Raw genomic sequence first — 20,478 nt, forward strand, 5'->3', positions numbered from 1 at the left:
CTGCCCCTGCGCCCCTCCCCTCTACTGCCCTGGAACTGGGACCCCAGGGCAGGGGCTCGGGTCACCAAAAAAGCCATCTGCTAGGGATGGCCAGAGCAGCCTCCTGAGGGCGCAGCCTTCTAGGAATGGCCTTGACTGACCCAGCTGGTTGCTGGTTAGGGATTACCAGGAGGGACCCGAAACTCAGAGACCAAGGGCACAGCCTCAGAATACATGGTCAGGGTCTGAACCTTCTTGGGGTACCCCACAGCCTGACCCTTTGCTCCGGCTCAAGTGTCCTCCCAGCTGTCCCCTCACCCAGGCCCTAGGTAAGGCTGGATCCTGGGCTCTTGCAGGGCTGGAGGCAAGAAACATGGTCTGGGTGAGGCGAGCTCCAGGCCACCTCTTTCCCGCTGTCCTGGGCTCCTGCCACACAGAAGCAGGGCCCATGGCGAGGAGCACAGTGCAGGACAGTCGGGGGGAAGGACTGTGGGGGCGGACAGTCGCTGGGGCCAGTTTGAACCTGCTGGGGAGGTGTGGTGACCCCTGCTGGTAACAGGGGAGGTCCTGGGGGCAAAGGTGGGGATCTGGGTATGGGCCAAAGTCAAGGCTAAGGCTGAGGCTGGGGCAGCGCAGGCACACAGGACAAGGGGGCTGGCGGTGGGTGCAGTTTATTCCACGTCATGCAGACACGGACCCACACGCTCCAGGAGCTTAAAAATACATTGAACCACACAGTGTCTGTCCCCTACCTCCCCCCAGACACAGAAAGACACTTGGCTGAGTGGGGATGGGGTCTGAGGGTCCAAAGGCCTCCGTCCTGGGACAAGGTGGCAGTGTGGGCCCAGGTAGTGGTGGAGGCAGTGTCCTTTCTCCCCAGAAGAAAAGTGCAGAGACGGGGCTGAGGCCCCAGGCAGGGAGGCCTCATTCTCACAGCGATTGGCAGGTGGGCCGGGCAGGGTCCTTCCAGAGCCTTCCCCTGAGGGCTTGCCCGGCTGTGGACCGAAAAAGCTCTGGGGAGGCGCAGGAGCCACGATGGCCCTGGGGCTGGCTGGGCGAGGAGGGCGGCGGCGCCTGAGGTCCTGGGTGCCCAGTGCTCAGTCTTGGCCTTCGTCCGAACGCCACTTGAGAGCGTGGTCCTTGTGTGCGTCGGGAAGGATCTGGTTTCGCATGCCCCCAAGCAGACTGGACGTGGCCTCCGTGGCGAGAATGAGGGGCTTCACCACAGTGGGGGGCAGCTGGCGGATCACGCCCCCCACAGCGCCCGTCAGCCCCTTCTGCTCGTGCCCCCGGGAGGCCACATCACAGATGGTCTGAGCCGTGTCCAGGATGCCCTGCGGAAGTCGGAAGTCAGCCACTGGGGGGTGGGGGGTGAGGAGGCGGGTGTGGGACCGGGAGGAGGACAGGGTCGCATCACCTCTCGAACGGTGTCATAGGCCTTTGCCACACCCTCCCGGAGGTCAGCGGGCTGGTGGCCCTTTCGTAGCCTCCGCACTGAGCGCTTGTCCTGCAGGGAGCGGGGGATGGGCGCGGCTGGGGACAGGATGTCGTACACAGTCTCAGCTGTGGCCTGAGGGAACACAGAGGGCACCCGATGAGGAGCCAGCCCAGGCACACACCACCCCCAGCCCTGATGCCCCCGGGCCAGCCCCAGAGGAGGGTGTCGAACCCCTGGCCAGCCCGGGGTGGGGTCGGGGGACATCACGCTTCCCCCTGCCCCTTGGCCCTGCTTTATGTGCTGCTCCTGGGGGTCCTGCTGATGCTTCTAGCACCCCAGTCGGGGGGCTTCAGGTGGAGGGCATGCCTCCTGAGGGGATCATCCTCAAGTCCTCTGGACCCCCAGCCCTCCTTGGGTGGACCGCCACGCGTGGACTCTTGCCCCATCTGGGGGTCTCTCTGGGGCCTGCTTCTCCATCCAGCGTCCTGGCTGGACATCTCGCCCCGGCCTACAGGGGGCTGCGCATGCAGATCCCAGAAAGCACCGAGCTCCCCATCATCTGCGCGCTCATCGGCCGTGACCGCTGCAGAGGCCTGCCTCCCCTCGCCCTCCTACTGGGGTTCAGGGCACTGAACCACAGCTGCTTGCAGGACTCCCGCGCCTCCCCGGGGGTCTGTCTCTGGGCCTGGCAATGTGCGGGGCTTGAACGAGCGAGGGCCAGTCTGTGCCTCAGTTTTCCTGTCTATAAACAGAGCCATAGCCCCCCCCTCCTCTCCAGGAGCTGGCCAGGAGCAGACTCGGGAGGCTGCAGGGCGCCCACATTCGGAGGGCTTGCTGTGGGAGTCACCAGGCCTCCCCCGTGCAAGACTGTGTCTCAGAGAACGAGACCGCGCCCCCAGACCTGCCATCCTCAGTAGCGCTTTGGGGACTGATGGGGCACCGTGGGGCAGATCTGCTCGGCCCTACCCGGCCTGGAAGCACGAGCCCGCTCACCTGGATAGCCTGCACCAGGCGGTTGCTGAGTTCCAGGGCGGCCGAGGCTGTGGATGAGCCAAAGGAGGCGGCCCCCCGCTGCAGCCCCCGCATGAGGCGCCCATCCTTTCTGTACTGCTCGATGGGCAGCCAAAGCAGGTCCCGGAACCCTTGGACTGCAAGCACGGGTCGTCAGACATGCCCGAGGCTGTGCAGCCCACGCTGACCCTGGTTTAGGACCTCCTCCCTCTCCTCCCGGGGCAGCGTCTAGGCTGCCCCAGAGTCAGAGCCGTTCCCAGGGCCCCCACAGCCGCCACTCACAGAGCTGGACCACCGAGTGCATGGGGCCCACCCCCCCCAGCAGGCCGGGCAGCTGGTTCTTCCGGATGTCCTGCAGCCACTCGTTGAGAGCGTAGCCCAGCACCTTGTCCACGCCCAGCAGTCTGGGAAGGGGAGAGGAGAGGAGGGTCTGGAGGCACAGCCCCACACAGAGGGCCAGGGCAGGTACCCCCCCACTCTCCCCAGCGGCTGCCCAGCCCAGTGCAAAGGATGACTGTGCCCACTTTACAGAGCGAAAACTGAGACACCAGAGGAGTAATGACTCCGCCAAGGCCTCGTAACCTGTCAGGATGCGGTAGGGGGAGACGGGGGACCCTGAAGGGAGGGTGGGGATGCTGGAGGGGATGGGGGGGCTCACCCATGTCGGCAACAGAGCCGCTTCAGCTTCAGCTCGGAGCAGTTGAGCTGGGCCAGGCCGATGAGGAGGCCGGCGAACGTGCCCTGGGGAAGAAGGAATTCGGGGGGACGTGGGTCAGTACAGGGCGCCACCCAGCCCATCGGAGGCCCTGGGGACCGACTCAGCCGCCAGTACAGCCCGGATGCAGGCCCCGGCCACACCCGGGCAGAATGGGGACCCCCGAGAGGGATGGCGCACACGGCCACTCCGCGGGACAGCCCCACTTACCACCTGGTCCATGGTGACGTGCTTGCCGTGGTAATCCAACCAGATGGGCACTTCGGACGTGAAGCGGAACTCCCTGGGGGTGGAGGGAGCGCGGGCTTGGTTCCCGCCCCCGCCCCCCGCCGCCTGGGCGAGGACCCCCAGCCCCCAACCACTACCTGAAGTAGATGGGCTGCTGCTCGCCTGAGCAGCTGTGCCCACCGCCCGCTGCCTCCTGGGAGCCGGTCATCTCTGCGTCCTCAGGCAGGCCTTCCTGGACACTGCTGGGCTGGACTCGGGTCTCGGGGCGAGCTAGGGTGGGGGACACCGATGGGGGGTGGACCCAGGGCTGGTTGGGAGGGGGGAGGTGGGGGGCCCGGGCCCTCCCCTCCCAGCTCAGCTTCTCACCCTCAGCGGACGTCTCTGCCGAGACCACGGGGTGGATGCCAGCCGCCAAGCTGGTGAAGAAGTCCTTGAGGAAGAACAGGGCGTCCTGCCGGGGAAGGTGCGGGTCAGGGGGGCCCAGCGGCCGCGGGGCTCACCGCAGGACCTGCCCCTGCCTGGCCTGCTCACCTGGTCCACGTTGAGCCGCAGCGGCATCAGCGAGACTCGGAGACAGCACTCAGGTCCACCCGGGTGGGTGGCGGGGGCCACATGGAGCGCTTTGATGGTGAGCTGGGGGGCAGAGGGCAAGCTCTGGATACCTGCCGGGCCCTGGGCCCCGGCCCCCACCCTGTGCTCAGCCGTGGCTGCATCTGCACACGTGGCGCCCTTGGCTGGGCCCGCCTGAGCCCCGGCATTCTCCCGGGCCCCCAAACCCCCAGGCTCTGCCCAGGGTGGCCAGCGGGGGTGGCCGGTACCATGTTGGAGTGGGCGCGACGGGGCATCCGCTCGCTCGTGTGCAGGTACAAGAACTTGTTGATCTGGGAGGAGGCCAGCCGGTCTCGGACCTCCAGCTCCTGCACAATGAACACCTGGCGGGACAGCGGCCGCTCCTCTGGCTCCTGGCTGGGGGCTGCAGGGCCTGAGGTGGGCTCCGCCGGGTACACCTCGTGCTGGAAGCTGACCTGCAAGGCCGATGGAGGCCTGAGTAAGGGAGGCAGCACCCCACCTCCCCCAGCCCCCCTTCTGGCCCCCAGCCCCACCTCAGCCCGGCGCCAGGCTGCCTCCCCATGGTTGTTCCAAGGGCATTTCAAACTCCGCCTGGCACACTGAGCTCTTGACCTGAAGCTCTCCCCTGAAGCCACTGGCTCCCAGTTCCTTCCTATCACCCAAGAGGCCCCCGTGTGCCTGTCACCAAGTGCCAGCACCGCCCTCCGCCTCTCCATCACCACCCACTGCCTGGCTCCTCCGCACATGTCTCCAGTCTCCTCGCACCTGTGTCGGCCTCCACCCCTGCCCCCTGGCCTGGCGGCTGCTGCCCCCTCACCCCAGGACAGCCTCCCGCCTGGGCCCCTCGGCCCCTTCTCCACTCACCCAGAGGGATCTTCATCCAGCACCCGCCCACCCACCTTGCGCCCTGCAAACACCCCCCTGGGGCCTGGAAGGGCCCAGCCTCCGCCTTGCTCTGGACATGCCAGCCCCACTGGCCTCTCTCTTGCACCTCGAACAGCTCAAAGACTTTCTCGTCTTTGGAACGTGGCCCTGGCCTTCCCTCTCCCCCACACCCAGTGCTGGCTCCCCAGCCCCACTGGCTGCAGGGAGCCCCCAAGTTTTCCCGGCACGACAGCCCCGTGTGCTGGGGGAGGAGGTCTGCACGGGCTCGCCCTCAGCGGGACCACCGCTCACACCACCTCAGGTCGGCCTGGCAGCCCACCCAGCCTGTGGTTCCTCCTCATCCAAGTATCTCCAGAAACGGACCGCTGTGCCCGGATCTGTGGCTGCCCCTACCCTCCCTGCTTGGCCACGGTCTCCTGCTGACTGCATCTCATTCTGGTAAAATCCAAAACCATCCTGTGGTCTGCGGGGCCATAGGCCGCCTGGCTCCTGGTCAGACCCACGGCCACCCTCCTGGCCCGGCTGCGGTCCCGCCGGCCACATGCCCCCACACACAGCGGAGATGCTCGCGGCCCGTGGCCCTCATGCTGACACCCTCAGCCCGCCCCCTCCCGCAGGACGCGCGGCTCCTCCCCCTGCTCCCTGCCCCGCCCTGCCTGGCCTTCCCCAAACATCAATCTCCTGCCACACCGTACAGATCCACAGACCCGTAGCTCCCTCCACTACCACACATTATGACAGGGAAGCGGGGCTTCTTTCTGCCGTGCTCACTGCTCCCTCCAAAGTCTAGAACAGCACCTGGGGAGTGGCATGGCTGCGCCCTGCAAACACTCGGGGACATGGTTCCTGACCGGGGACCCGGAGCTAAGTGGCCGTGGTGGAGGGCTGGCTGGGTGCCAGGGATGGCATGACGGGCCTGTCCCCCATCCAGGTGGCTTTCTATACTGAGCCCCCAGCTCACCTTGCTGAGCTGGATCTCCATGAGGACGTGGTGCTGCCTCCCACTGCCCCCCTGCGTACGCCAGGAGTTCTGGGGCCGGTTGGGACCGGAGCAGCGGGAAGGGGAGCCCCTAGGGCCCATGAAGCTGCCTCTTGCCCTGGAAGAGGGACAGGGAACAAGCTGACTCGGAGGGACACCCTTCCTGTCAGAGCGGGCCCTTCAGCGCGGGGCAGGAAGCCCTCGTTGGCCTCAGCCCCGGGGGTGGGTGTGGGGGGCAAGGAAGGAGAAAGAACAGAGGCCACTGAGTCAAGGACACGGCTTAAGATTATCAGCAGCTGAAGGTCAGAGCTGACCTCCAGCCCAGGCCCCATCTCCTGGCCGGGTGGGCCCCATGGCCCTAGTGGCCGCCTGCACCCGTCCTTCTCACCTGTGGCCAGGGTGGGGGCCAAAGTCCCGGCCGCCATAGAGGTGCCAGACGAGCGAGACCTCCCGGAGCACCACACGGCTGCTGGGCACGGGGAAGTGGGCAGGTGCCCGCAGCAGGTCCGTGCTGCCCAGGGGCCGGGAGAAGTACCCGTCCTGCACGATGATGGGGCCGGGATGCAGCTGCGTCACCACGGGCTCCCCATCTCGGGGCTGTAGAGAGGCGGGGGTGAGTCAACGTATGTGCACAGACTCCTTCCCCAGTCCAAGCCACCCTCTCCCAGCTTCCCCCCCATCCTCATATCTCCCCCCCACCACCCCTCCCATCCCGTTCTGGACAAAAGGTGACTCTCCTGGGTCACCATCCCCAGAAGCTGTGTCAAAGTGCTCTGTCCTGGGGGCCGATGCGGGGGGGAAGAACCCAAGTGCCCCGTGCTCTTGCCAACCCTATCTGCCTGGGCCTGGGTCTCGCTTGCATGTGACCTTCCCATTGGCTCCTGGGGACCAGCCGGTCCGCACCCCACCAGTCAGACGGTTCTCCCCCTCCTGCTAACCATCCAGCTCCTCTTCCTCCCTTCCCTTGATGTCCTGTCCTCGGCCCTGGATGTCGTTCTCTCTCTCTTCCTCTGGAAATCCACTTGCTCCCTCAAGGCCAGTATTGACAGGGACTGTCAGGGACCCAGACCCGCCTCCTCGGTGGCAGAGACCACCTCCTACCCCTCTAGCAGCAGGAGCTCTAGAAGGCTGCAGAAGGAAGCCACCCTCTCCTACCACTTCCTGGCCCTGCCCAGCCCGCCCCCCCACACACCGGGATGCCGAGGCCGGGAGCGTCAAGGATGCAGAACTCATCGCTGTCCAGAGTGTCTCCATCTCCGTCTTCCTTTTCATCTTCCTTGGCCTCTGAGCGGGACCCCAAGCTGCTGGCAGGGGCCACGACAGGGGGCAAGTGGGGCTGGGCCCCGCTCCGTTCACCTGGGAAGAGGTAGACTGACACGGGCGAGGCCTGAGGGAGGGGGCCACCTGTGGAGGGAGATGCCAGTTTTGGAGGGGATGGCTGATTTGGGTGCCTGATTGTCCTCTGGCCCCAGGGCACCCCCACACTGCACCTGAAGGCTGGGTCAGCTCCCGTAAGCTGCGCTCAGTGTCCAAGAGGGCGTCGGCCAGGTCCCGCTGGTTGATGAGGGCTGTCTCCACTGGGGGGCAGGAGGGCAGGGAGGCAGGGCTCTCGGAGAGCTGGGCCAGGCCGGGGGAGGGGTAGGATGAATGAGCGACAAAAGGAGGGGCGCCACCTCCTCCTCCTCCGATGCCAGGGAGCTGGGGGAGTTCCCGGAGCCGGCAGGGCCAGGCCTCACCTGTACCTTCTGGCCGGCGATCTCCGTGGGGCTGGGGGGCCGGGGCGGGGGGTGCAGGTCGCCCTCACTCATCACATACTGCAGCAGGTTGACCAGCAGGGCGCAGGAGTCCGCACAGCTGTGCACGCGCACCACGTTGTTGGAGCAACGCAGCTCAAACAGCGGCTGGCTCTGGGGAGGGGTGCGGGGTGCGGGGGGCCATCAGGCAGGGCTTCATCCCCGCCACGCACAGACGGGGCTCGGCCTGGTCTTCCCTGGGCTGGGCAGCCTGCCGCCCAGCACCTCTGCTAAAGGAAGGAGCAAATGGAGCCCAGAGAGTGAGGGGGCTTCCCTCAGGGCCACACAGAGAAACTGGAGTGCCCTCCCCACGTGACAGTGTTCCAGGGCCCAGTCCTCTGTCGCTCCCCTGAGCCTGGCCACGTGCAGCCCGTTACCTCCATCTGACCAGGGAGGACACAGGCCCCACAGGGCCCGCTGACTCCCAATACACTACATCGGCCCTGGCCGCAGCTGTCCCCTGGTGGGGGGGTTCACACAACGGGCCGCCCTGCTGGCAGGGGGACTGGCCCAGAGCCCAGCACGGAAGGGCAGGCAGTGACTGGAACCTGAGCCCAGACCCAGGGAGCAGAAGGGATGAGACGGTTCAAGAGGAAACAGTGACCGCCTGGAGGCTTCGCCCTCCCAGCCCCTGCAACCGCTCTGGCTCTGGGGGACTCTGGGCAACTCTCACCAGCTTGCCCTCGGCGCTCCCCTTCCAGGTTTTAATCACGAGCTCCAGAAGGTCAACATCCAAGACACAGACATAATCTGCAGCAGAAAGCGAGAGAAGTTCCAGTTGCTTCTTCACGCTGAGCCCCTGGCCCAGCACCCGAGCGGGAGAAGCGGGCGTTGATCTAAGCGCAGCCCTTGGGGGCGGGCGGGCGCGGGTGCTGAGACCCGGGCCAGCAGCTGGGTGAGGGTGTCCGGCTGCTCCGGGTGCGGCCTGGGGCTGTGAGCCCTCAAAGGGGAGGGGGCCCCGTCCAGGCCCTGCCCACCTCGCTGCAGGTCCGGGGTCTCCACCTCACACTTGTCGGACAGGTATAAGGCTGAGTCATCGAGGATGAACCTGGTGGGGAACAGGGCTGAGAAGGGCCCAGGAACCGCTGCAGGGTGCAGCTCCGTGGGAGCCACAGGGCGGGGGCCCCCAGAGACAGGCAGAGGGGCAGCCACAGGGGGTCCCAAACCCACAAGCAACTAGCGCTGGGTCCCCTCTGGCCTCAGTATTCCTCTCTGTACACTGGGCCTGTCCCCTGGGCCGCAGGCCCCGAAATAGCGCAAGCTCGCCTAGGTCAGAGGGCAGAGAGTGCGCTCCGTTTCTCCCGCTTCTCTGCCTCATCTGGGCCTCAGGGCCTCTTTTCTGAGGCCTAAGGAAAATGTCCTGCTCCCTTACCGACTCTCCCACAGCATTCACTGTTCTTTCAAAGTCAGTCCTTATTTTAGTGGCAACATGACACGAGCTCCTTTAAGATGTTCTAAAACACAGGACTAAGAAATCATCTCTAATCATATTCTCTAATCCCGAATTCTGAGAAAAGCACCCTATGCATTTTCTTTTATCTGCTCTGTGAAGCCCCAGAGTATACAAATAAACCTTCATAAATCTTAAAAAGCACCACCACCACATAGAGCTTTCTAGCTCGGGTTTTCAGTAAATGCTGCATTACGACGGCTCTCGTGTTCTTCAATGTCATTCTTCAACCTGACTTTAATGGTCAGGTAAGCCACATTTACTGACTCAAGTTGTCATTTGGGGGCATTTAGGTTATTTACAAGTTTTAAATGATACGACAAAGGCATTGCATTCCACCCCTGTTATTTGTGTATCCTTAGAACAAGCACGTCTGTGAGATGATCAGCTTAGCACAAATGCTTTTAAGGCTCTGACAAGGAGCGCAACTGTCGTCCAGGAAGGTGGAATCAATTCTCATTCCTGAGCAAGGAATCGTCACCCAAATGTACAGAAAGGCTCAGGGACAGGCCTGAGGACACATAGCAGGTAGGCAGGACCCTGGGGGAGTAGCAGCTGCAGCCCAGTTTTGGGGGCGGTGTGTGTGAGCTGGGTGGAGGTGGTGCGTACCTGAGCAGGAAGGTCGAGGTGTCCATGATGATGTTGCTGGAGAGGGTGAAGGTCTCAGCGGTGACAAGGACACGCACGGGGAGGTAGAGGGGCCTGGAGGGGTGGGTCACACATGTGCTGGGGTGGGCTCCTTACCGAGAGCCTACCCCCGGCCCCTGGCTCTCGGCCCACCCAGCCCGGGTACCTGTAGTCCACGGCGCAGGAGAACAGGTGAGTGTGTAGGACAGTGATGACGGTTGGGGGCAGGTAGCCCAGCACTGGGTCATCAAGCACATCTAAGAACTCTAACAGCTTTGGGGGCCAGGATGGGAGGGGTGGTGAGGATCAGGAACCTCTTCCTTCCTCTAACCGCCTCTCCGCCACACCCCCCCGCCCCAGGATGGCTCCCCACGTGCTGCCCATCCCTCCTACTATACCCCTTGCCTTCGCTTGGAAGTCAGCTCTGGCCCAGCCCGGGCCCCTCACACTGGCCTCCACCTCTCCAAGCCCAGAGACCCGCCTGCCCACACTACTTTTGCTCACCTGGGAATGCCAACTTTGTTCTGGAAGAGCCATGAAGTGGCGCAGGGTGGCCCTGTGCAGCCGCAATGTCACCAGGAACTCCTGGAGGTGGGACACAGTCAGCCCGGGGTACCCAGACCACCAGGCACCAGGAGGCAGTAGCCCCAGCCAAGCGGGTAGACCAGAAGCAGGCACTGTTGTACCTTGACATTCTTGTGGGGGTCCAGATGGATGCGCACAGCTGTGGACAGCATGTGGGGACCCCGGCCCTGGCCCCTGGGGCCCGAAGCTCCCCGTTCAGTCACCCCTTCCTCCGACGGGTAGATGGTTGGGGCCAGCTGGGCCGGAGGGGCAAAGCTGGGCAGATCCAGGTGACTGGGCAGCCGGGAGTCATCCACAGTCGCTGGGGAAGCAGCTGGTGAGCCCCTGCCACACTGGCTCACCGGCAGCGCCCCCCCAAGGCCCTTGGCCCTCTGGCAAGTCCCCTCCCTTCACACCTCGGTGGTAGAGCTTTGCCTTCTCTGCTTCCAGGCAGAAGTAGCCGAGTCCCGGCTGGCCTCGGTACTGGGAGACGCTGAAGATGGTACCTTGCTCCACATCCAACACCAGCTCCCCATGTGATGTCTCCAGCCGCTGCCCAACCTCGTCCTGCACACAGAGCATGGGGCGTGGCCTCACCAGGGCCCTCCCCCAGGGGCGTGGCCTCCCAGTTTCTGCCTACATAGGACGGGCTCTGGCTCCACCCAGATTCGCTGACATCCCAGAGCAGCACTTGTTTTTTTGTTTTTGTTTTTTCCTTTTTAGAAAGAGAGTGGGAAGGGGCAGAGGGAGAGGGAGAGAGAATGTTTTTTTTGGCGGGGTGGGGGGCATCTTAAGCAGACTCCACGCCCAGTGTGGAGCCCCATACGGGGCTCTTGAGATGATCAAGAATCAGACCCTAAGCAGTCTAAGCCACCCCAGCACCCCATCACTTGTGTCTTTTGCCAGAAGGAGAGTCATCCCTGCCCTACTTGCCATCTGGCGTGAGACATTGCCACCCCCTCCCCGGACCTCTGGTATGACACCTTCCGTACAACAGGGGCCAACGGGGTGTGTTGGGATGGTTGGGGAGGCATGGGTGGGTTCTGCTCGCCAGACACACCACTCTCAGCCACACTGGGCTTTCATTTCCTAGATTCCCAAACTGGAGCTGCTCACACTGGTCTTCCTCTCCTGCCAATGGTGGGTGGGGGCACCAGAGTCAGCGGGGCTCACCTCCCTGGGGCTGTCCTCACCTTAGTCTCACAGAGGGCTGTGATCCGACCCTGCAGCACAGTCACCAGTGTCGAGAAAGTGCTCTGGGAGCGAGGACTTGGGGACTCAGGGGCAGGGGGCTGGGGAGCGCCCGATGCCCCTACTGAGAAGAAGTGGGCATCCTCTTCATCAGAGTCTGAGTCTGGGGTGAGATCAAGGAGCCGAGTGGGAAGGAGACCTGGGAGGGCTGCCTGAGCCCTGCCCAGCTCTGGGTGGTGGGGAGCGCAGGACCCCAGTTGGGACGTCCCTCCTACCCAGCTTGAAGGCTGACTTGCACATCTTAAAGTTGTCGTGCCAGAAGCCTGAGGGGCCCGGGAAGCCAGCAGGGTGAGTGGTGGGGGCGGGGGTGGGAAGCAGGTCCGCAGGCTCCCACATGAGCAGGTCGTTGTTGATCCTGAGGCAGGCGGAGGGACAGTGGCGGTGAGGGTGGCCCAGCCCCGCCCCTCCCCACACTCCGCCCCCACCTGTGCCCGAGTTTGCACCTGTTGTACAGGCTCTCGTAGACCTCCTTGCTGGGCAGGAAGATGTGGGCGCTGGGCAGGAGCACTTCTAGGCTGCAGCGTGACAGTGCCAGGGCCCGGCTCTGGAAGGTCCTCATCTCCTCAGGGTCTCCAGGAATCACCATCTAGACAGGCGAGCGGAGAGAGGCATCTGAGAGACTGGGCTGGCTCGGGAACCAGACCCCGGGCTGCACCCTGACTTCCTATCATTCATTCTTTCACTCTCATTCGTTCATAGGAGCCCCTCTCTGCTGGGACGGATGGCAGCCAGTTCATGCGAATGCCGACCGTGTGCCAACCCCGCGATGAGGGAGGACCCCAAGGAAGTCAACTCCTTTCTCCTCGTGGTGATAAGCCTGTGACACAGGTCACTGTATCCACTTTCAAGACGAGGAAACTCATCCGTGTGTAAACTCTGAGATTACACCAGTTCCAAGAGGACGAGACCACTGAATGGAAGCGCCTAGATTCAAACCCAGACCACGGGGCCCAGAGACCAGGCCCTTTACTGTCTCTCACTCTAATCTCAGCACCCCCAGAGAAGGGGATGGTGAGGTCCAAACATACATTGCCCACAGACGTGGTTCTGACCTTCCCGATCAATGACCTGTGCCGTCCGGGGCCTGCCCTCTCCAGTGTCCTCACGCCCAGGCCCCATGAGCCGGGGCCACCTGATTCCCCACTGGTCTACGATGACGGAAGAGATGATATTCTTGCTGGTGCCAGGTCACATCCCCTGGTGCCTCAGGCGGTCCTGTCCTCCTGTCCCACAGCCACCAAGTGGCTCCCCTGGGTTCGGGGCCTTACCTCCTCCGTCTCATACATGGTCCTCTTGGAGGAGAAGGGTGAGGGCTCCGGCTCCCGCAGCTCACACGGACTCTCGGCCGACCGCTCCAGCTCCTCTCCCTTCTCGGGGGCCGCTTCCCACTGGGCGCTGCTCAGCTGGGGGTGCAGCGTCACCGCTATCCTGCCAGGGCACGGGACTGTCACTGGCCTGCCAGGTCCCCTGAGCCCCAGATCCCAGCTCAGGAGCTAAGCGCTCCTCTCCCGCCCGTGCCTTCCAGAGCCCCCCACTTACTGGGGCAGGAAGTATTTGCGCCCGGGGCTCTTGGGATCCAGAGCTTTGGAGACCCGAAGGCAGGGGACAGGTGGCTTCTCTCCATCTTCGTAAGTGCCTGGAAGGTAGGAGGAGCAGAGGTTGTCACAGCTGCCTTTCCCCATTCTTTCCCCCGTGGGAGGTGAGGTCGGGGGGCCTGGAACCTCCACCTCAGTGACAGTCCTTTATCATTTACAGGCCCGTGCTCTCTCTTACACCCACAATCTGTTGCAGACCAGCAACAAAGGGCCCGCTCTGCCCGCTCTCAGGCAAGCCTAGAAACAGGCAACGCTGGTACCTCACGGAGCTGGTAAGGCTTGGGCCAGAGTCTGTCCCGACGCTGCCTCAGTCCCTTCCACACCTCTCCCACGGGCTGAGGCCCTGCCCTGGGGACTGTCCCCTGGGGGGCTCTCACCATGCAGGTCGGAGCAGGTCAGTTCCAGGCGGGTGGGGATCGGGGGACCAGGACCGCTGTTCAGCTCTGACCGGAACTGGGGCTCACTCAGCTCCAGCCGCAGCTGCTCGGCCCGCACGGCCCGGCCTGCCCAGGGGTCCCGCTCAGGCCGCAGGTCAGCGATGGGGAAGCGCAGCTGCAGCGTGGCCCGGGGTGCCGACAGCCGCACCACAGTCTGCTGCTCAGCAGCTGGTGGGGGTTCTGTCTGCGGGAGGACGGCGGGGGTGGGGGGAATCAGAGCCACTGCCGGGGGCCCTGCCATTGTGGCTTCGAGCCAGAGGGTCCGCGCCAGCTCCCTGGCCCAGCCGGGTCTCTTACCAGGAGGCCAGCAGGTGGCTCGGGAGGGGGTACGGTGGCCAGGCGCAGCACGGCAGCCAGCCGGTCCAGGGACCCCAGCTCCACATCCGCCTGGAAGTCAGCCAAGTCCAGGGCCAGCTCGGAGTGGCAAAGGCAGGTAGCGGGGCGCCGGGGTCGGCTCTGAGGGCGAGGATGCTCAGGTCAGCGAGGGCTGTGGGGCAGTTGAGGGCAGGATGGGAAGGCACGCCCTTGAGCAGAAACGAAACACAGAGCCCTCCCCGGTGGTGGGAAGGAAAGTTCGGGCAGAGGACCTGGAGAGCCTCAGCACGTTGCCTGAGAAGGATGACCATGTTTGTTTAATAAAAGCCACCCCATATTTGGAGACCCGCCGGGGTTTGCCCAGATGAGCCAGGGAAGGGGCAACCGGGCACAGAGGATGCCTTGCACAGGGCCCAGCCCCCGAGGGCTCCCAGATGGGGAGGCGCGCTCCGGCTGAGCTCGGGCATAGGCGGTGGAGGCGGGGAGCAGGGAGGTACTAATGGAGGCTGAGAGGCAGGAAACAGCCAGGGGGTGGGGTGGGGTGGGTTACCCTGGACACCCTGCGGAGAGTCTGTGTATGACGCAGGTGGGCACAGGGCCGAGCTGAGGCCTGGGAACCGAGGCTGCTGGGGAAGCTGAGGACCTGGCACGGGACACAGGAGGCCAAAGTCAGGCTGAGCTTCCACATCCGCCGGAAGCTGCAGGCTCCGCCGTGCACACCGGCTCTCGGTCCTCACCTCCGTGTACTCGGGCTCCGACGTGTCCCTGGGCCACAGGCACTCCAGCACCTCGAGCTGCCCGAAGTGCACTTGTGTGCTGGTAGTCCGCCGGCCCCTGCCCGTCCGCAGCTCCCAGGACAGCTGCACAGCTGTCCCCGTTAGCCTGTGACGAAGCAGCAGGGTATCAGAGGTTGGGCTTATGGGGGTGGAAGGAGTCTCTCTTTGGGGTCCCTGCCTTGGGCTTGTACCGAACATGGCTACAGGGACAGGCCCTCTGGAAGCGCGGCCGGAGATGGTGGAAGTCACGGGAGCCGAAGGGCCCATCTTTGGTGGCATCAAACTCCGAAAAAAAGTGGGTGGTGAGGTCAGGTGGTCCGGAAGATGGAGCAGACGTCTGCAGCAAGGTCAGGGTCATACCCCCCAAGGTCATCTTCACCAGCGAGTCCGGGCGCAGGGTGTCCGGGAGGGGTGTGGGGGCCATCTTGCCTGAGAGGACAGAGGTGTCACCAGGGCCTTCCCAGGGCTCATGGGTACCCCAGGTAGAGGGCTGCTGCTCAGATACCGGGCTGGGGGCTGGGAGAAGCCCCAGCCCTGAAGGACTGTGACTCTGGCATGGGGCTTGGCGGGGCGGGGCTAACCCAGAGTCTCCTTAGCCAGATACCGACCTAGGCTCAGTCCAATCCTCTCAAGGAGCTGGAGGAACAGGGGCATAAAGCATTCAGACTCGTACCTGTCAGACGCAATCCCTCAATAAACACTGGCCAAACCTCATAGCCTGGCAAGGCCAGATCTTACTAGAACCTTTTTATGGAAAGGGAAACTGAGTCTCCAAGAATTTAAGTGCCTGGCCCCAGATCACTGACTTTGAAACCTGGCCTCTATCCACTGTGGTACCAGCCTCCCCACCGAGCATCCCCAGGAAACCAAGTCACCCACAGTGGGCCGTAGCATCGGTGGGGGGCCTCCTGTGGGCACATGACAGCACTCGGGCACTGAGGCCTCCTCCGGCTCCTCTCGCCCCGGGAGCACTCACCAGTTGGGTGGGCATGGGCAGAGAGCCGGCGGGAGGCCACATCGCTGTGCATGGAGGACCCCAGGTCTACATCCGAGAGGGAGAGCTCGGAGAGCGCTGAAGCCACACTGCTTGTGAGGCCCGCCATGGAGAAGAAGAGGTCTGTGGGCGAGGGCAGGGGAGGTCAGGGAAGGCCACACTTGGCCCCCGTGAGTCCCGCACCCGGGCCCGCTGCCCCAACAACCGCCAGATCTGGCCCCACGCCCACCAGTACTGTCCAGGTTGACAAGAGGGTTGCTGAGGGGTTCTGGGCTGAGGGGCTCGGCCACAGCCCCTGCCTGCAGCTGCTGGTTCAGGTCCTGCTCGATCAACCACAGGTCTTCGGCACCTAGCGGGCGGCTCTTGTTCAGCTTGTCAACCAGGCCCCCGGGGTCTACGGAGGAGGACACGTCCTTGTGTGGGTCCAGCCCAGCCGGCCCCTCCCCAGCCATCCCAACCTCTGCAGCGCCCGGAGGCCTCACCTGCGAGGCTCACGGCACTGAGCAGTTCTTGAAGCTGCTGGAGCTGCTGAGGGGTCAGGAGCAGGTGCAAGGAGCCCAGCTGTCCAGCCACCTCCAGCTGGGGACAGAAGGGGCCAGAGGGGCCCACCATGGAGCCTACACCTGCCGCCTCGGCCCTCTGAGAGCCGCCGCCCACCTGCCCTCACCCAGAGAATGCCAGTTCCCAGGCTGCGCGCCCTCACCAAGCGGCTATGTGACCCTGGCCACAACTTGACCACTGAGCCTATTTCCCTACTGCCAAGAAGGCAGTAACTTTCCCCCATCAAAGAGCCTGCTTTGTACGGGGTGCGGGGGAAGACCGGCACCGCCGAGGAGTATCCTGAGATACGCCCGCTCCGTCCTCCGCGGGAGCCGGGGACCCACCTTGGGGCCTGGGAAGGCCTCATTCTGCTTCAATTTCACTGTCAATTCCATATACCCTGAGCAGCTGCCGATCTGCAAGGGGGGTTTCGGGGGATCTTCCTGGAGGCAAAAGGGTATAGGATGGAAAACATTGAGAAGATGAGGTCAGACATGCTCAGGAGGGATGGGGCCCAGCGGGGCAGCGGACAGGAGAAAAGGTGGGGAGGAGAGAAGAAAGGCAGGGATCCGAGTGAGCCCACCTGCGCGGGGAGCTCCTCGAAGTGCAGGCGGACTCCTGCCAGCTGCAGCAGCTTGTGCAGGAAGGCGGGAGGCTGGTGCACGTCCACCGGCGGTGCCTGGCTTGGGTCCCGCACTGCCTCATCACAGTACTCCAGTCTGGCGAGTGTAGGATCAGCCCTCGCCCCAGCCACCGCAGGCTGGAGCCCCTCTCCCCACGCAGTATTCTGTTCTAGGGGTCTGCGGCCAGAGAGGCTGGCCGACAGAGCTGGCCCGTCACAGCCAGACCATACTGGACCTCCAGGGCCAGCCCTGGCTCTTCAGACCCTCCGTGTGTAACCTGATCCTTGGGAGCCCCAGCCACCCTGGACCGCCAGTACCCCTTGGCCCCTGGACACCACTCTGGGCTTGTAATATGGTTTCCCTCCCACCATGGCCACCACCCAGTCCCACCCAAGCTTTGCCGTGCTGCTTCCCAGGAGCCCAAGCTGGGGAGAGGGGCAGGGGCAGGGCCCATACTGTTCAGCAGCCCCTCACTGCCCCCTGTCTGCACCCCAGCCCACCCCTCGGGGCACGCCCCTACCTCTGTACGTGGACTTCTACTGCCACGCCGTGCTCCCCATCACCCGGCGAGTGCTCAACCCTCACCACAGTGTCCAGGAAGGTCACCTTGATCCTGCGCAGCACTGAGGGATGGGAAGCGGTCTCAGGCCAGTTGGGACAGCAAGAGGTAGACAGAGTTTCCCGGCTGGGGCGGCCGTGTGGCCATCCTGCTGTCTGGGGCCCCCGTCTTGTGGGCTACGGAGGGGTAGACAGCAGGATACCCAAGAGAGGCCTACTTACCAGTCTCAATGGTCTGGGCAAACATTTCCAGGCCCTCCAGGGGCTGTGGTGGCTCAGAGGGCTCGGGGAGCCCATCCCGGAGGCACTCCTGAGCCAGCTGCAGGCTCGTGGTCATGCATGAGGCCCAGCTCTGCGAGTCGGCAGCCCCTGGCCCTGCGAGGAGGAAGAGGGTATCAGAAAAGGCAGGCCTACTCCCACCACCGGGCTCCCCACGCCCGCAACCCCAGCCTTGCCCTGCCCTCACCAGGGCCCTGGCGAGGCTGCAGGGTGAGCTGGAGGCCTGACACGTGCACAGTGCAGTGGTCGGTGAGCAGCGCAGCCCAGGGCACGGCCACCTCGATAGAGCCCACGAAGCCTTCCACCAGCTCCAAGGGTGACTCGATGGACTCCAGCACTTCGTTCACGGACTAGGAACGGGGAAGAGACAGAGCCGGCTCAGGGAAACCCCAAATGGGGCTGTCTCCTTGGCTGCCACACTCCTTGTTGGTCTGCCCTAACCCTGGAGAGCTCCCTGGTTCTTCCGGCCACCACCGTGGGCTACTACAGAGTTCTGCCACTGCTTTAGCTGGTTCCTACTCTTGGTCCATCCAAATGTGCTTCAGCCTTTAAGCCAGAGGAAGGGGCAGCTGAAGCATGAAGAGGAGGAAGCCAGGCAGAGAGGATGGAAGGTAGCATGCTCCAGGCATAGGAGCGGCATGTGGAAAGGCCCAGCGGAGTGCAGCACCTACGTTCTCTCTGGGCAAGGAGTTCAAGGAGTTCAAGGGGAGGCTGGCAGAGGACTGAACAGAGCCAGAGGTGACCCTCGCCCCCCAACTCCGAACACTTGGTACAGCTGTACCTCTTTGAGATACAAGGCTGAGAGCCCCTGGTTACCAATGGGGAAAGAGCACCACAGCCATCAGGGAGCTCCGTGAAGGCAGGAAGCCACCTGCCTGCTCCGTGTGATCCCAGGTGCTGTATGGTACCACCCAGAGAAGTTGGATCCAAGAATCAACAAACACATGGCAGAACTAGAAGGCTTATAGAGGTCAAGCTGAAACTCCTTACCCAGAGATCCACAGATGGGAACTGAGGCCTAGAGAGAAGGAACTAGTTTAATCACTCAGTGAACTGTGAGGACTGCAACTAGGAAGACAGGCCTCTCTCCTCACCCCATCCCAGGTTCCCCATGCACTCGGCTTCTTCTGGGGTCTTCCTGGCGGGGGTTGCAGGCTGAGCCAGTGGGAGGAGGGGCTGGCTACGAAAGGACCAGCTTTCCACCAGGGGGGGGAAACTCCTCCCTGGAGGCCAGCCCAGAAAGCAGCCTAGCTGGGAGTCATTTCAATCCCCACCAAGAGGGCAGGGCAGGGCAGGGCAGGGTGGGAGTGTTTTCTGGAACTGGAACTACAAAGAGGCAGCCTAGAGGTCTTCGCCATTTCTTTCAGGCCAGCCTAAAAGTCAGAGGTCAGAGAAGGCCTTCACTAGGATTCGCAGACAAGAGGTTATCAGGAGGTGTCCCCAACTCTGGGCTTGGCGGTCTCCCTCTGCCCCTACATTTGCTCAGCAAGTCCTGGCCTACCCCTAAAGCTCACTGCATTTAGGCCGAGAACCCTGTCTGCCCAGACAGAAATTTCGCTGAGAAGCCCCGACCCCATGCCCACCCCTGCTGTTCTGGAGTTGGGGGGCAGGGTTGACCCAGTGCCAGCCTCGGCCTGACACCTCTAACTGGTGGCTCCTTTGCAACTTCCCAGTTTGGATGAGTTGTGAGTCACTGCCCCTCACCGCCCCCAGCCTCCGGCTTCTGACCCAGACCTCCTTCCTCCCTGCCTCCTCAGCATCTCCCTAGGCCTCCTCCCCACCTGAAGAGGAACCTCTCCACCCTTCCTCAGGGGCTTGCCGGCAGGTAGGGAGGCTGATTCCCAAGCCCCTCCCCAAACACCACTGGGTCCATCCCACTCTCCCCAAAGCAGGAAGTAGGCAGCAGCAGCAGTCACACGAGGTGTTGATCAACACGGGTGCTGACGCGGTTGTTGACATCCACATCCTGAGGCGGACGCCACCCACTTGGCCCAGGATCGGAGGGTCAGGAGGTCAGAGCACCTTTCCTACAGGTGCTCCCAGCAGGACTCTAGACCCCCACCAGCCTTGCCTGACGGGCTAGCTGCACGGCCCCAACTCTGTCCCCGCCCTGGTCCCGTCCTGTCAGAGCCCCCTAGTTCCTTCGCCTTTCTCAGCCCCCAAGGACCACAGCTCTCAACTCGGGCCCCAAACTCGATGTGCTTATTCTGGCATTCCACAGACAAGTGACACCCCCTCCTCAACCTCACTTTCTCCTACGGTGAAGTGGAGGCAGGGACCCCCTTCCCACCCAGCTTCTGGCTCTGAAGCCGATCAGTCGCCTGGAAAGGGCCTGACTCCCACGGCCTCTCCACGCCCTCTGCCCGGTCCCCCAGCCTGACCCTTTAGCCAGGATCCTCAGGTCTCTGCGCACCGCCCCGGCTTCCCGATCTCGGGCCTCGTTCCTCACCCAGATCTCCAGGTGGATATCCCGCAAGGCAACGCTGCCCTTGTACAAGTCGAGGCTGAGCTGATCCAGGCTGAGGTGCTCCTGGAAGAAGTGACCCAAGTAGTGGTGCAGCAAGTAGCGGCATACCCGCTCTTTCACACAGTTCGACCATGGCCACAGCCATCGTGACATCTCGGAGACCGCCGGGCCCAGGCCGCCTCTGCTCGCCGACAGCCGGCGATCCCTGTCCGGCTTCGCAGTTCACTAGAGCCCCCGGCTGTCCCCGCCGCTTCTCTCAGCGCCAGGCCGCGCCCCCGGACCCTCAGCCACGCCCCCCACGCTCACTGCCATTCGCCGTTGTAAAGGGCGAGGCCTACTGATTGGCCGTGGAGGGCGGAGTCTTCGAGCACGAAAAAGGGACTGGGCTCTCTGCATGATATAGT

The 20,478-nt window shown here is 63.6% G+C and overlaps 1 protein-coding gene across 2 annotated transcripts; it reads right to left on the minus strand.

Annotated features, from left to right (window-relative positions):
• Positions 1-791: 791 nt before the first annotated feature.
• Positions 792-20,371, minus strand: ATG2A (autophagy related 2A). Of its 2 annotated transcripts, none has more exons than XM_032357240.1 (41): positions 20,057-20,371; positions 17,795-17,957; positions 17,551-17,703; positions 17,291-17,393; positions 16,731-16,866; positions 16,492-16,590; positions 16,090-16,186; positions 15,837-16,001; positions 15,590-15,730; positions 14,805-15,042; positions 14,575-14,719; positions 14,388-14,480; positions 13,820-13,978; positions 13,463-13,706; positions 13,030-13,126; positions 12,759-12,918; positions 11,934-12,076; positions 11,706-11,845; positions 11,433-11,593; positions 10,656-10,806; positions 10,362-10,561; positions 10,180-10,260; positions 9,842-9,948; positions 9,658-9,750; positions 8,576-8,646; positions 8,272-8,348; positions 7,548-7,712; positions 7,296-7,422; positions 6,998-7,209; positions 6,194-6,402; positions 5,788-5,923; positions 4,190-4,396; positions 3,903-4,004; positions 3,738-3,822; positions 3,509-3,641; positions 3,354-3,426; positions 3,087-3,169; positions 2,711-2,832; positions 2,411-2,565; positions 1,397-1,549; positions 792-1,313 (listed from the first exon to the last, which is right to left on the minus strand). In XM_032357240.1, the coding sequence occupies exons 1-41, from the start codon at positions 20,225-20,227 to the stop codon at positions 1,077-1,079; spliced, it is 5,787 nt and encodes a 1,928-aa protein (XP_032213131.1). In that variant the 5' UTR covers positions 20,228-20,371; the 3' UTR covers positions 792-1,076. The 2 variants fall into 2 exon arrangements, with proteins under 2 accessions (XP_032213131.1, XP_032213130.1); XM_032357239.1 differs by having other exon boundaries at positions 7,542-7,712.
• Positions 20,372-20,478: the final 107 nt, after the last annotated feature.

The sequence above is a fragment of the Mustela erminea genome, chromosome 9 (assembly GCF_009829155.1).
Source record: "Mustela erminea isolate mMusErm1 chromosome 9, mMusErm1.Pri, whole genome shotgun sequence".
Lineage (NCBI taxonomy): Eukaryota > Metazoa > Chordata > Mammalia > Carnivora > Mustelidae > Mustela > Mustela erminea.

What these genes read in the sequence shown, in the direction of transcription:
- ATG2A (XM_032357239.1), bottom strand. Translation starts at nt 20,227, where the DNA reads ATGTCACGATGGCTGTGGCCATGGTCGAACTGTGTGAAAGAGCGGGTA. An exon ending in GGAGCGCCGAGGGCAAGCTG is followed by an intron (nt 7,713 to 8,271) that starts GTGAGAGTTGCC and finishes ACCCCTCCCCAG; the next exon opens with AGCCAGCCGCTGTTTGAGCT. An exon ending in GGCCCCCACCCTGGCCACAG is followed by an intron (nt 5,924 to 6,193) that starts GTGAGAAGGACG and finishes TCCCTCTTCCAG; the next exon opens with GGCAAGAGGCAGCTTCATGG.